Here is a 16,869-nt window from a genome sequence, read left to right as displayed (position 1 = left end):
AGGTGTGCAAGTACATATACTTCTGCATCTGGCAATCATATTTCATACTGAATAACTCAACATTTTGTATATTTGAATATTCTGTATTTAATTTTTTATGATCTGCATATAATTAACACATCTATCAATTCTGTGAATTTCAAATTTCTGTGCCTTCCATCTTGGTGCCATAATTTGAATGTTCAGCTAATGATCCGATATGAGGACATGGAAAATATTTATTATTTTAATATACATTTAAATAGATATTTACAGTCAAAATTTTACAGCAGCAAGACAGTTAAATTTTAACTTTATTTTCCATCCATCGAACGATTTCGAGCAACTACTGATTCATCAAATATAATCTTGAAAGTTGTACCCTTGTGCCAGTGAGCAGTCACTTTAGCCGCCTAAAACAACAAACAATACTACATGTATATTTATCACAAAATTTAAAAAATCTTTAATATAACATACCTACACACACACAATCAAATTCATGTGATTTACTTTTTGACATGCATTGTCAAAAATATTTATCTGGGAAAATATTATGCATCAAAAATTAAAAGAAATTGATGATTTATTAAGTTATTATTTAGATATGGTTATAAAGATATGGTGATAGATATAAAGATATGGTTATTTAGATATAGTGATAAGCAGTCAAAACCAAATTAAATTTTACAATATCCCCTTCCAATTCTTGAATTTTTGAATATAGCTTATACTGATGTATATAATATAATAAAATGCTTTGTTAGAATGAATCAATAAAATAGTAATATTAGAAAAATTACACTACTTGTTGTGAAATGAACTGAAGTAATAACTGGCACGAGGCGCTGCTGTTCGTGACGTCAGCCTGCGTGCTGAGTGTTTCGAATGGTTTGCTTGTACACAGAATGAAGCTGATCTCGGAAGAGTGAGACTGTTTTGATGAAAATAAAGAATGGCTTAAAGAATTTTTTTGTCTTTATTCATAATGCACCCAGCCTCGGGAAGAGGCAGGCCAGCAACTGAACGAACTGTTTTAAATATATTTGATTTATATATTTTCTGTGTTCTTCGTAACATAGTGGTACCCTCGGCGGGACCGGGTGCTATGAATTAGAATTTTCCGATTGAACTTTTGATATTGAATTTCGATTTTGAATATACTTTGAAGATGGATTTGATCGCTTTAAAGACTCAAAGAAAAGGACTTAGAATTGCGTTTTCGCAAACCTCAAGGAAAACCGAAAGTGAATTAACTAAAGAAGTAAGAGATATAAAAATACTTTCGATTTTGAAGTGTCAACTTTCTGATAAGTTCCAGAGACTTGACGTATGCCAGAGTGCTATCGCGCAGAAGATTTTGCAGACTGAAGATGGATAAAAATTATTTAGTGATGATTTTCAAGAAGCGGAGGATTACCGAGATAAGTTTCTAGAACAGTGTGCTCAAATAGATGTGGAAATACAAGCCTCCTCTCTTCCAAGTAATTCCGAATCTAGGAAATTTAAATTGCCTAAAATTGAGCTTAAAAAATTCAGTAGTGAAGCTAAAGATTACCTGACTTTTTGGAGTCAGTTCCAGAAAATCCACGTTGACAAAAGTATCGCTGATGAAGATAAAATGCAGTATCTGTTGCAGGCCATGGAACCCAAATCAAAAGCAGAATGCCTAGTCTTTAGCTTCCTGGCAATGGCAGCTAATTATCCCAAAGCGATCGAGCAACTAAGAGAGCGCTTTGGACGCGAAGATTTACTTGTGCAAATCTATGTGAGAGACTTGTTAAGCCTAGTGATGAAGAACGCTGTAACCGGAAGAGCAAAAACTGATCTACCCTCTCTGTATGATGAACTAGAAAGAAAATTGCGAGCGTTGGAAAGTTTGGGGAGAACCCAAGAAAAATATGGGGATTTTTTTACCCCCTTAGTGGAAAGTTGCTTACCAGAAGAAGTACTGATGGCATGGGAAAGAAGCAGAAATCACGACTCCATTGAAACTAAAGGGACTCTATCCTTGCAACATTTAATAAATTTCTTAAAACAGGAAGTTAAGGGGAAAGAGATGGTTCAACTTGCAAGAACTGGTTTTGCTTCCCAACAGAACCATCGGAAGAAAGACTTTAACCACGAACAGGTAAAGCAAAATGAACCCGTAACAGCGTCAGCTCTAGTAAGTCTTGAGAATTCAGGTAAGAGTGTTCCAAACTGTAATTTTTGTGAAAAGAATCATTTTAGTGAAAAATGTTACTCCGCAAAAAAAAAAAAAATGACTTTAGCTGAAAAACAACAATTGTTGTTGAAAAAAGGTGTTTGTTTTTCTTGCCTGAAAAGAGTGAGTCACATTAGTAAATTTTGTCCTTTGAAAGGTAAGTTAAGTTGTTCTATTTGCAAAAGTTGTAATCATTTTGATGTAATGTGTAATCAAACGCTAAAAAATAATGATCAGATACGTGTTTCAAAAGAGAGTTCTCTTTCTAACTGTGGCAGAAGCTAAACTGTATTTTTGCAAACGCTTTGTGTTCGAATTCGGTGTCAAGGTCACGAGAAAATTATTCGCTGCATAATTGATAGTGGAAGCCAAAGTAGCTACGTTAGTGAAAGTATGATGAGTCAGCTGACAGCATCTCCTCTTAGGCAGGAGACAGTTATACATGCACTGCTTGGGGGCGGGGGACAAAACGAAACCTAAACAACATGAAGTGTTTTCGGTCGAGGTCAGCAATTTTAAAGGAACGTTTGCATGTAGTTTTGAAGCACTTTCTGAAAAAAGGATTTGTGGTTTTATTCCTATGGTTAAGGATAAAGAGATTTTGAATGAATTAAAAAAAAAAAAAAAAAAAAGAAATCGAATTTTCTGATCCATTGTGAAAGGTAATTGAAATTAACCTTTTAATCGGAGCAGATGTTATAGGAAAATTATTGATGGGAAATTCTATTGAATTACAGTCTGGGGTAATGGCTGTCAAAACGAAACTTGGGTGGATGGTATTTGGAACACAAAATTCGGGTGAAAAGGATAATATTTTGAAAACATTTTCAATGCATGTCAGGAGAGTTCCTTTGAATGAGTTATGGGAACTCGAAAAAATAGGAATATGCACTCCAATCGAAACTGTTAAAATGAATGAAAGTTTTAATTTATCTGAATTTGAGAACAAAATGAAAATTATTCCAGATGGAAGATATGAAGTAGAACTTCCGTGGAAATGTGATACGACACATTTAACTGATAATAAAGAATTATCCTGGAAAAGGTATCAAAAAATGATCTATAAACTCAAATGTAGTAAATTTTTCGATGATTATCAAAATGTGTTCAAGGAATGGGAAAGGTTGAATATTATTGAATGCGTACCAGAAAACGAACTGAATAATGAATGTCATTATTTGCCGCATAGGCCTGTAATCAAATTAGGAAGTGTAACCACAAAAATTCATCCTGTTTTTAACGCTTCTGCATCTGAGAAAGGGAAGCTCTCTTTGAACGAATGTTTGTGTAAAGGAGTGAATCTTATTGAATTAATACCTGATATTATAGATCGTTTTAGGATGTATCCAATAGGTATTAGTGTCGATATTGAAAAGGCTTTCTTAATATTATCCGTCGCATCTAAAGATAGAGATTTTCTCAGATTTTTTTTTTTTTTTCCTTGCAATGAAGGACAATTAATTTATAGGCATTGCAGAGTTGTGTTTGGAGTTTCTTCAAGCCCCTACTTGTTGAATGCATCTATTAGAAAACTGTAAACGTCAGTATAGTGAAGTTGCTCAAAAATTGAAATCGTCATTTTATGTGGATAATTGTTTATCTAGTGTTTTTAGTATTGATGAACAGTTTACGTTTATTGAACATTCCAAATTAATCATGTCAAATGGATGTTTTAACTTGCGCGATTTTGAAAGCAATGTGGCTGGTACAAATGTTGACAAACATTCAGGGGATACTCTGTTTTGGGGGTAATTTGAATTTGCATAATGATATGCTGAGGTGCTGCACAGACATAGACACATTGACCTGTGATATGAAAATCACAAAGAGGACAATTTTAGCAATTGTGCAGACAATTTTTGATCCTATTGGTTTATTAATGCCAACTACATTGCTTCCGAAACTGTTGTTGCAAAAATTGTGGAGAGTGAAAATTTCATGGGATGATGAATTGTCTCCAAATGATGTAAATATATTTTTGAACTGGTTTAAAGAACTTAATGTTTTGAAAGATGTTACTTTGCCTCGATACTTGTTGATCAATGACATGTCTAAATTACATGTATTTGTGGATGCTTGCAAGGGGGCATATGCAGCGTGCGTCTTTGTTCGATGAGTATTTAATTCTGAAGTAAAAATAAATCTTGTACGGGCGAAGTCTAGAGTATCACCTTTGAAATCTTTAAGCATTCCTCGCTTAGAATTAATGGCCTGTTGTATAGGTTCTAGACTTGCAAATTCTATTATCAAGGCTCTCAGTTTGCCCAATTTAAAAGTTACCTTCTCGTCTGATTCAACCACTGTCCTTTGGTGGATAACAGAGAAAGGAAATTGGTCCGTTTTCGTCGAAAATAGGGTTAAAGAGATTCAAGAGTTGACGTGAGGTCATTCATGGAAACATGTCCCAGGAAAACTAAATATTGCCGACTTGTTATCGTGCAGATGTTTTGTGAAGCAAATGCTTCGGTCTAGATGGTGGGAAGGCCCCTTGTGGTTGCGAGAAGGCCCTGAAAACTGGCCCACTGGTGAGATTATTTGTTTGCATGAAGAAGTAGAATTGGAGAGGAAAAAGATAAAAATAGTGAATATTGATCTATCAAAAGACGCACCACCTTGGTATCGAATCGATGTATCCAATTATGATAAAATGATTAGAATATTTGCATGGATATTTAGATTTGTAAATAATTGTAAAAATGGTTCTGAAAAGAATAGAAACATTGAACTTTCACAATATGAAATTGAAAATTCTGAAAAAATTTTAATTCGTTTGGTTCAAAATTATTATCTGACTGAAAAGAAATCTTATAATTTTATTGAAACGCTCATTGATGATGATGGTATTCTGAGAGTTAAAACGAGAATACTAAACAGAGATGACCATGAATCTTTTCTGTATCCAATACTGTTACCAGAAAAATGTGATTTCACTAGGTTATTAATCAGAAATGTACATACTAAGAACTGTCATGCTGGTCTTCAGATGACGCAACAATATTCCTCCTCTGGACAACTTGTAAAAGCTCCAAAAAGACTTCATCTTTTAAATAATGTTTGTTATGAGCTTGGAGGATGTTGTGAAATGAACTGAAGTAATAACTGGCGCGAGGCACTGCTGTTCGTGACGTCAGCCTGCGTGCTGAGTGTTTCGAATGGTTTGCTTGTAGACAGAGCGAGAGCTGATCTCGGAAGAGTGAGACTGTTTTCATGAAAATAAAGAATGGCTTATTATGAATTTTTTTGTCTTTATTAAGAATTTTTTTTAAGAATTATTTTTTTTTTTTTTTTTTTTTTAATAAAATTATTATGCACCCAACCTCAGGTAGAAGCAGCCCGCAACTGAATGAACTGTTTTGAATATATTTGATTAATATATTTTCTGTGTTCTTTGCAACACTACTTATTCAAAAAAAAATTCTGATTTAATATAGTAAAATTAAATATTTTAGTTTGAAACTAATAAATAAAATTATTAGGCAGCCATAAAAAGAAAACATCACTGACCAACCCCTACAATGCACTCTCCAAAATAATGCAGATGGCATGTGACAAGAGAGAGTTTGACAAAGGCCTCAGTGTCAGTGACTACAAAAAGTAATTAATGGTAAAATTAGCAGTAGATGCTGACAGATATCCGTACCTGATCAATGAATATGGATACTGGACTACTCTGCTTGGTGAAGGCAAATAGGGAGCTGTTAATGGTTCAAATGAATTTAATATAGTTGAAAGTACAAGTGTACTTGAGGATGTAAGTTCATTGTTTAAATATGGGACTCCACAGCAGATGGTCTTTTCATCGCCATCTGTTAATTCACCATCATCTGATGTTTACCAACTAAAATGAGCCTATAAACATTGTGAAAGGACCATGCAACAATGGTAATGACCTCTCTAAACAGATAAATTATAATTTCTTTCACATCTCAAGAACAGCTGTATTGGAGTATGCTTCTCTAAACAAAGAGTTGATTGGCATACATAACACAGGAATAAGCAGGCCATAAAGGCCAAATTATACTTTAGGAGACATTCTTACGGGGAATCCTGGGACAAGTGACAGTTGCAGAATACACCATGACAACCATGAGCTATGTAAATACACTGCAGACTTCAGTCCCCATCACAATGATCAATGTATTACCAAACACTTCAAGAAGGTTTGTGTGTATAAAATTCATTCAAGGTTTTGAACAAATTTTATACACACACTGATAATGTTCAAACCAAAGTGAAAAAAGTTTAATTAATAAACATCTTACTTACGAAGTTACAACAAACTAATGTAGCTTCAATAATTCCAGCAATAAAAGCGGCACAGTTTAGACTACCTGCATACAAAATTTTTATTATTATTTAAAGTTTAATAAGATGGAATTAAGAATTAAAAAAAAGAAGAAGAAGAAATAGAGATCAATTAAACTAAATCATTATTGGTATCAATAAGAATCACATCAAGCTTATTAGATGCAAGATGTCATATTTAAATGCATACTTTTTCATGTACAGGATTAAATAATAATTATATGTATATTATACACATACACACAAATTAATAGAAACATGGTTATTATATACATATATATATACATACGCATAAAATAATAGAAACATGTTTATTATATATATATATCAATATATGGGAACATATTACACATATATATATATATATACATATATATATATATATATATATATATATATCTGGTATATGAAAGTTTTCTTATTATAAATTATTATGAATTATTAGTTTATATATGTACACATAAAAGAATAGAAACATGGTTAAAAAGTTAAAAAACAAATGAAGATGGTAAATTGTGCACAGTAAGATGTAGCACCACTTTTTGCATCAAAAACAGCCTGAATCCTCATTAAATTATATGCTTACAAATCCTGAATGATATTTAGTGGTATGCCACATAACTTTTTAGGCAAATGATGCTGTAGAGCAGGGATGTCAAACTCATAGGTACACTTGGGCCAAACAAACAAGGTTTAACTTTAGGCGGGCCGCAAAAAAAAAAAATTCAATATTCATAGAAACGTAGATTTATTTCGAATAATACAATAATAAACATATATATATATTTATATAGAAAAGAACAAGAAAAATTGGTACTATTCAGTTTTGAGGGCGGTAAAAAATCGCCAAACTTTTGTTGATGCCAATGCTGCCAAAAGTAATTGCGGCAACCCTAACGCAAGAAAGGAAGTATAATAGTAAATAACTATCAAATATTGATGTTTTAATTTAGATGAAAGTTTAAGTTGAAATAATATTTCGCTACCGAGTTATTGCTAAAGCATAATGTCATCTTGTTGGTTGTTCAAACATAATTTTCTATAATGAATGATGCCTTTTCTTTGTAAACATTTTCGGTCAAGTGCAGAATCGCCCACTTATTTGTTTGCCGCTTTTTTACAAGGGAAAAAACAATTGGATTTTTGTCAATTTTCTTTTACTTTTTAAGTGACAATAGGTTGATGTGTACATAGATAAAGTCAGGGGTGTGCGCAGTGCCATTTTTGTGCAATCTGGGATTTTTTTTTGTGAAATTTTTGTGATTTGTTTTTGTGAAGTGAAAATAAGTCGATGTGCACATGGATACCGAGTATGTGCAATTCTTAAAAACGCGTCAAGCAGTTGGTGATTCTGCACTTTACCCATAATTCTATTGCAGACTTTTCATCATGGGCAATTCCCAAATTATTAAATCCATAGGCTATCAAAAAAGGAACTAAAAATTAAACTATTATTTTGATGGCGTGTTAAGAAATATAGAACTATATAAACTTATGCAATCTGAAATCAGCGCGTACGCTAGATTTGGCACGCTGTTAAATGGGCGTGCTTGCTAGATTTGGCGCTTTCGCGCATACATTTTCGCTGGAATTTTTTTACGGCCCTCAAAACCAAACAGTAAAAAAAAATTCAATGTTTACGTCCTGATACTTGACATCTCTTCTCTGCTATTATCTTTCCTATTTCGGGAGAAATTTTATTTGCAGTGATAACTTTCAACGCTGACTCAAGGTGAGCATCATTAATACGGTTTCTAATAGGAGACTTATTACCTTTCATGACTGAAAATAACTGCTCGCACCGATAAGTGCTAACAAACATGGAAATAATTTCATATGCGAATTTTCGAGTATTTTCAAACCTGGCTGGTAAATATTTGTAAAATTCAGGCACGCCCACTTCAATGAATTTTGCTTTCAAATTTGAGTTGCATTGAATCTCGATCACCTCCATTTGCATATGGCTGGGTACTGAGTCAATACTTATTGAGAAAATCGAAGAAAACAAAAAAAATTTGTCTTCGAGGGAACTAAAATCATTAAACCTCGTTTCAAATTCAGTTGGTAAATTTGCAATTTTTTCTGCGTATTTTTGATACGAACAAGTATCATCTAAACTTGATTTGTTCATGCTGCACGTCGGGAAGTGCGTCAAATCTTCTTTTTTGAGTTGTTTTTCCCAAAGAACTAGTTGACATTTGAATGCTTTAATTATTTCAAACATGTTCGTAATGATATGATCTTTTCCTTGTAACGATAAATTTTAATCGGTTAAGTGTTTGGTTATATCAACCAAGAAAGATAAATCTTGTATCCATATTGGATCGTAAAACAAACTTACGTCTTGATTTTTCGTTTTTAAAAACTGACATATTTCTTCTTTCAAATCCCAGAATTGTTTGAGAATCTTGGAGCAAGATAACCAACGTACCTCGGTATAGTAGGACAAACCCGAATATTCACTATCTAACTCACTTAAGAAAGCAGTGAATTGATGCTGATTTAAACCTCGAGATCTTATAAAATTTATAACTTTTTTTATATATGACAAAACATTCTCCATATTTATTACTTTTGTGCATAGAACTTCTTGATGTATAATACAATGCATATGATGAATGTCTGAACCGTGAATTTCACTAAGTTTTTTTCTTAGTAATGCTACGAAGCCCTTGTTTTTCCCGGTCCTTGATGGAGCACCATCTGTAACTACAGAATTTAATTTTGCCAAAGGTAGATTGTATTTCTGCAGAAGTCCAAAAACACAAGTAAATATATCTTCTCCTGTGGTAGTACCAGGCATCGGTATTAGTTCCAGTAATTCCTCAAAAATGTTAAAATTCTTGTCACAAGAATGAAGAAACACTGCTAATTGAGCTTTGCCACTAATGTCCGTGCTCTCGTCACAGGCAATGGAGAAACTTTCGAAATTAGATGATTTTGATCTGATCACTTAAATTCGCGGCCAAATCAGGAACTCTTTCCGCAACTGTATTTCGAGACAATGAAATTGATTGAAAAGCCTTCACATTTCCAGAACAAACAATTTCTCCAGCTTTCATTACGCATTCCTTGATGAAATCACCGTCAGTAAAAGGCTTCGAATGTTTAGCTATCAACTCGTACAAGACGTAGCTTGCATATACCGCCGCTTCACTTTCTTGCAATACTTTACTAAACATGGACTGTTGCTTTTTCACTCCTAACTTGAGCTCTTTCAACTTTTCTTCTCTCATTCATCCTTCGTAATTGTTATATTTCGATTTGTGTTGTTCGTAATGACGTTTAATATTATATAACTTTGGTACATTAATAGTATTATTACATATCAAGCAGATTATTTATCTTTTATTTCACAGCAAAAATATTCTAATTCCCATTTTACTTGGAATATTCTATGTTCGTCAGCGATTTTTTGTTTAATTTTACTACCACTTGGTTTTGATATAGACATACTGAATACAAAGGGCTGGAATAAACACGGTTAATGTTAAAAAGTTAACAAAATTTTATTCTTTCCACAAGAGATAAATCAAAATGCTGAAATATTTCTTCAAAAATATTCTAACAATATCACAAAATGTCAAACGTTTAGCAAAAATCAATTCAAAACAGAGAAACTAATTCTATCTCACAGCGAAATCGCTACAAATCAATCACAGCATTAAGTAAACAAACAATTCGCTAGAACTACAGCTACTACTGAGATGAGTTGTTTGTTCTCGGCTTTTATAAGCTTTATAATTAATTTCTCGAATATACTGGAAACATATATAAATATCTGGATTTTTGTGGATGGCAACAGCAATTATGAGATATTTATTTATTAGGTATTAAATGCACGCGCTGTTCTATTTTTAACCTTCCAACGCAGCTATCTTTTCAAAAATCGTCTGACTAAATAAATAAATAACTATGAAATCCGTAACAATATGAATTAAGTAATAATTAATAATAAAGCAAAGTGCATGCATGTGCATGCACCAATATATCGTACAAAACTATGATTGGAAAACTGAGACCATGAGTTTGGCCACATTCGGCTATCCAGGGATGTGTACAAGTTTTGAGTGCACGTGTTCCCCAAAAGCCGAAGGTAGCTGAACACAAGCTACTCACACGCATTTGTAATTTAAGTAGTGTGTGTGTCAGCTCGCTGTGAATAATCTAACAACACTGAATAAATTATCGTTAATTACTTAGCTGTAAACATTTCATTTTTTTCTTCGTCGATATGTTATTTTATTATTATATATTATTATTTGCCGATTTATTGGCCGGGCCGCAAAAATATTTGTTGTGGGCCGCGAGTTTGACATCCTTGCTGTAGAGGCTAACTGGATCTTGTGAATGTTTTGCAATGCATACCACAGTGCCTCAGGGATGTTCAAGTGAGAACACCCTCATATTCTCGTTGCAAAGGGAAATAAAAAGGTGGCATTCCTGAAGATCAGCATTGTACTCTTTAAACTTCTCCACTTACTTTGTAATCCATTACTTGTTTTATTCTGTAGTCTGTTTCACTTTATTTTTTAGCACTGTTCTTTTTTTTTTTTTTTTTTTTTTTTGGTGTGTGTACACGTGCTTAACTTTTTAAATATGGGTATACAATTTAAGTTGCTTAAAGATTCCTTCCACTTAACAACAGCATATTTCTATTTATTAGTGCATTCTAGTCGCACCAGATTGCAATACATTTGTGCTAATTTAGTTTCCTATGGTTCCAGGTACTACAACACAAAGTCTGAGATTCAGAATTATCGGGACTTTGCCAATTCTTGGTGTGGTTTATTTCATTATGACAAAGCACTACATAAAGAGGACTATCTGCCCAAGGGGAGTGATGCCTTCATGGAGGACCTTCTAAGGGAAATGGCTTGCATACATGTTACATATAGGGAAAACCACATAAACGCCTCAGCAGAAAGCCTGTTTGACAGGATTCAAACCTTAGAGCAAACTACAAGTATTCACCGACTTTTACTGCTCGACGACTGGTGGGACTCCACAATCTTGATTTCAGATCACCAGTTTAAATTTAGTAAAATGACACAAAGATATGACAACATTGGGGCTTTACTTACTATTTAGATCAGATGGAAAAGTGCTAGCCCCTCACAGAGCCAGTGCCAGAACAACTATAACCATTGCAGTTACATTAGGTGTCAGAATTTTGGGTGGCAAAAATTTTGAACTTAAAGGAACACCACACAGCAAAAATTAGGAATGACATAATTTAGGAAAGGCACTGGGAAATACTAGAATTTAGCAGCAAATTTTTAGAATTTAGAAAGGTGCCAAGCAGCAGAATTTAGGACCTGCAGAGACTGCCCTGGGCAGCAGCAAAATGGGTAGTACTGTCCCAACCCACAACCTGCAAAAATGTGATCCTGGCTAATGTCAAATGATGCATTGTTATTGGCCAGAGTGCAACTCCCTAGCCAGCAAGTGTTCATGCAGGTATCTCAGTTGGTCCAGAGAAAAGTCCCATTCACAGCACACCTGCTTTCTTTTGTTGCTATATTCTGCATTTCTAGCCTTTGTAAAGGGGGTATTATTATTTTATTTTGCTTTATTTATTTTGACTCCTCTTCGCTGGTTTGGAGATGCAGATACTGGATATCCGAATTTCAGACTTTGTACTATATGTACTTTACAGCTTGTACAAATCTCTGCAAATTAGTATGAAATTTGAGTTAGAGCATAAGGTATGTTTTAAATTTATTTACAGCAGTTGTGATTCTATTTTCATTTCATTTATTTTTAGATTTACAGCATTTTAAACGTTTTGTTATCCTACAATTTAAAATGCACAACAGGGTTAAGTTTAGAGAATTTTACTTCACTTAAGGTTTACTTTTTCATTTTGATTAGTTTTAGCTTTTATTAGCCAAGAAGGGCTATTAATTTCATTTTGCGTCAGTTCACCATAAATGTTGGTTCACTTTTCAAATTGTTGCCACCAAATATTAGAGCCCTGTATTATATTTAAAGAAATTAAATAATAAAGAGTCTACAAAAATGTATGTACGTTTCTCGCATTGTGATAAAACAACAGTACCTAGAGCCATAAAATTTTGAATAATTTAATCTTCCATTGAATATGGGCATATGGAAGCCCGAATTTGAAATTTGAAATTTATTTTATTATCGATTTCATATTTTGTAACACTTTAATGAATTTTTTATTAACAAACTCAATGATTTCAAAGCGAGCAATGACAACACTGTACGGGAGGGGGGGGCATTTTTATCTCCAGCACACGAGACTGTACATCGGAAATTGTAAAAATATGCTCATGTGATATTGCTGTTGAATTGTATTTTATGGTTTAAGTGTCAAGAACATAATATTTAATAAATAAATAAATGTAGCACATAAAACATTAAAAAAAAAAGCCCCTTTGGGCATAATGTAAAATCTGAAAGCTTCGAGGTTTTGTTTATTTTTATTTTTTTAATTTATGCTCCTTTTAATTTTCATTTATTCAAATTCACTGCATTTTAACTGCCTGCTTTATTACTATATATCACTTTCTCCAGGAGTACCATGTGCATATCAAATCTTGCTTTAATCAGGAAAAGAAGTCACAACTCTATTCGCAGTTTTGTGGTAAATAATTTTTATTTATTCAGTAATTTTCATTAAAAATAATTTTAATACCTTTTATCATGAATGCCTGTCATCATGAACAAATAATTTGCACAAAAAAGGCTTAGGATGATGAGCAATGTCTTGATTTATTTTCAAAAACAGATATTACCATTCAATAGATAATACCAAAGGCTTTGTTTTCTATCCTTTATTTGGAACCTTCTTGATTTTTTTTTATGTTATTGTGTAAACATATGTTTCTCTGTCATCATTTTCACTCCTACAACTGAAGAATATTCTATTTAATCTAAAAAATAGCCCTGCAAAATTATGCATATTTCATCAATTCTTATTTCTCATGATTTGTATCTTTAACATCTAGAATTATTTGTTTTAGAACATGGGTGTCTAAACTATGACCATTTGAGGGCCGCATTGCAAGGAAAAACATTTGTGGGGCCACATTTCAAAGAAATAGGTGAACATAACATTTTTGGTGTCAGGAAGTGGAGTTAGGTGACAATGTGATGGTAATAATGTGTATCATCGAATTTTGTGTGAAAAATAGTGTTGCGATATGGGAATATGTGTTGCGCGGAAATCAAAAGTGAAGGTGTTCCATTGTGTAGATTGTGGTGAGTAATTTTGGTTTGTTGTAATAATGTTTAGTGTTAAATTCCGTTTATTAGTGTTGTGTATTGAGGTGTTCCTACTTGATAATTTGAGTTGATAGTGTCTGTGTTGAGTTTGATTGTGTTCGTTTTTGTACTCATTGTGTTCTAGTTGTCAATTCAAGGTTGTATTTTTCTTTGAATTAAGATGAGTCTGAAGTCGCTTAAGTCATTAAAAAAAGACGAGTTGATGCTCGTCGCGGAGGAATTAGGATTAGTAATTCCAAGCGGGGCGAAAATTGTTACTTTGAAAACTTTGATAGAAAGTTCAGAAGTTTGTGCAAATGATGCTGAATTTGTGCAAAATGTTATTGATAATATTCTAGAGAAAAAGAAAATACAAACTGAGAAAGAAAAATCGGAAAATGAAATTAGATTAGAGTTAGAGAAAATAAAACTTTCTCAGTTAGAGGCGGAATTAGCTTTAGCTAACACTAGAAAAGACGTGCTACAAAATCCAAATGTTGAGACTGACAATTCAAATCGAAATATGGAAAATTTAATTAAAAGTATAAAAACATTAACAAGTTCTGTACCTAAAGCAGAATCCTTTAATCTCTTTTTTCAATCAATTGAAAGGACTTTTAGGACAAAACAAGTACCTGAAGATTTAAAAGTAGAAATCCTATTAAATATTTTGGGAGAGAAAGTCACTAATTTAATGGTATATGTGAAGGAAGAAGATATTAATAATTGCGATAAAGTCCATGATTTTAAAGGAATTTCAACCAACCCCTCAAGAGTGCTTAAATCATTTTCGTTCTACGCAAAAATTGTCATCTGAGAACTTTGTACAGTTTGCATCAAGGTTAAGTGCAAATTTTGAATATTATTGTCAGTTGAGAAATGTAAAAGATTTTAAATCGTTATGTGATCTTATGGTTTCGAATAAAATATACAGTGAACTTGATCGTGAATTAAAAACCCATATAGCAGTTAAACAGGGAGAGACATGGTTCGAACCCCAAAGTTTAGGTCGTGAATGCGATATTTATTTGTCATCAAAAGGTAAACAAAAACTAGAATCCCTTTTTGCAAAATTATTTATAGGTAATGATAATAAAAGAGGTGATGGAAATAATGTTAATAAACTTCGTAATTATACTTACAAAAATATTTCTAATGTATATGTATCTGGAGCAAAAGATCAAACATGTATTTTGTGTAAAACTAATCAAAACCACCCATTACAAAATTGTCCTAATTTTAAAAGGCTTTCAGTAAATGAGCGTGTTGAAATTACTACGCAAAATAACCTTTGTTTCAAATGTTTTTCTTCCCAGTGTAATGCGAAAACGTGTAGAGCCAGAAATTGTTTCTGTGGGAAAGCTCATCATTCTATGATTCCTTTTTATAAACAAAATAAACCGCTTTCCAAAGTAGAGAACGGTGGTGCCGAACAAACTCAGTGCAAACCTTCAGTATCAAGGTCAAGCCGAATACATAAATCATCTGTGCTGTTACTCACGTACAGTGTATACGTTAGCTCTGTTGATAAAACAAAATTGAATAAAATGACGCGCATATTATGCGATAATGGCTCTGAAAGAAGCTGGTGTACGAAGGCCCTTGCCAATTGCTTAAAATTAAAATCAATTAGAAAGGAAAGGTTGTCAGTTTTTTCCTTTGGCTCAGCAAAGCCTACTGAGAAATTATACGAAGTAGTAGAATTAAAATTATCTAGCAGATACAACCCTAATCAGTGTATTCAAATTGAAGTGCTAGTGGCCGATACTATTACAGCGGCATCTGTTTCTGTTCCAAATCAAGAAGTACAAAATATTATGCAGTCCCGCGGATTAGTCTTAGCCGACTGCTGTGACAGTGATATAACCATTGAGATATTAATTGGGGCAGATGTGTTTTGGCAGATTATTGAAGCTTCAGCTTTCAAAAAAATAAACCAGGAAATTACTTGCGTGCCAACGATTTTCGGGTTTGCTTTACAGGGAAGTCAAGATGGTTACAAGCCAAATGTTAAGACTGCAGTTTCAGCAAATTTTTGTGTAACTGCTTCAGATGTTCAGATATTATGGGAGCTTGATGCTTTAGGAATTAAAGAAAAGGAAGAGTTAAATGTAGTTGATAAAGCGCTGATAGATGAATTTAAGAAAAATTTAAAATTCGTGAATGAGAAATAAGAAACTGATTTATTATGGAAGTTTAGTTACGATGAATTAGGAAATAATTATTTTTTAGCTAAAAAGAGGTTTGATGAGTTAGTAAAGGATTTTTCTAAAAATGATTGGGTTGCTAATGAGTATAGGGATATAATAAATGACCAAAAACAAAATGGAGTTATTGAGGAATGTGGTAGAGATGAGCATTTATGCCTCATAGAACAGTTATTAGGGAAGATAAAGAAACAACTAAAGTTTGTATAGTCTTTAACTGCAGTTCAAAATCTAAAGGTAATCTTTCTTGGAACGATTGTTTGGAAATTGACCCAAATTTAAATCCAAATATTCTTGATGTCATTCTAAAATTTCGTAATTACAAAATAGCATTTAATGGTGATATAGAGAAGGCTTTCTTAATGATAAAAATTTCTGAAAGAGATAGAAAATTCTTAAAATTTCTTTGGTATTCAGATAACCCTAGTGAAGAATATAAAATTATGAGAATGAAAGACTACCCTTTGGATGTAAAAGTTCCCCTTTCGTTTTGAGTACTACGATAAAGCATCATATAAAAAAATATAAGGAAAGTAAACTGAAGTCATTTGAAATGTTAAATTCATCACTTTATGTAGATGATTTATATTATGGTGGAGACAGTGTGAGAGAATCATTTGAGTTGTCATCAGATGCTGTATCAATATTAAAGAGTGGTGGATTTAGTTTAAGGAAACTGAGGTCGAACAGTAGAGAATTAGAAAAATTGTGGATAGAAAATGGACTTAGTGACAGTGAGATAGTGGGAGTTCAACAACTGAAAGTCCTAGGGTTGAATTGGAATCCTGATAGAGATAAGTTGTCATTGGAGGTGAAGGGTTTGGTGGATTCGTGGAAAACGTTGCGATGCACTAAAAGATGTGTTTTACAGACAGCTGCAAGAATCTTTGATCCTATTGATTTGATTGTGCCGTTTGTGATACGTATAAAGTTATTGTT

The 16,869-nt window shown here is 33.0% G+C and overlaps 1 protein-coding gene across 1 annotated transcript in view; it reads right to left on the bottom strand.

The window, feature by feature from the left end:
* Nucleotides 1-200: 200 nt before the first annotated feature.
* Nucleotides 201-16,869, bottom strand: part of Trs31 (trafficking protein particle complex subunit 31) — a 33,484-nt gene continuing 16,815 nt past the window's right edge. Inside the window, exons 6-7 of the mRNA XM_085821092.1 lie at nt 6,452-6,516; nt 201-392 (exon numbers count right to left, since the gene is read on the bottom strand). Of these exons, the coding sequence (XP_085677218.1) occupies nt 294-392; nt 6,452-6,516 (164 nt within the window). The 3' untranslated portion in view covers nt 201-293. The remainder of the gene's footprint in view (nt 393-6,451; nt 6,517-16,869) is intronic.

The sequence above is a fragment of the Stegodyphus dumicola genome, chromosome 7 (assembly GCF_044657685.1).
Source record: "Stegodyphus dumicola isolate Sdum_Otavi_A_Nest chromosome 7, ASM4465768v1".
Lineage (NCBI taxonomy): Eukaryota > Metazoa > Arthropoda > Arachnida > Araneae > Eresidae > Stegodyphus > Stegodyphus dumicola.
The sequence above is the reverse complement of the archived record's forward strand: the minus strand, read 5'-3'. Positions and strand labels throughout refer to the sequence as shown.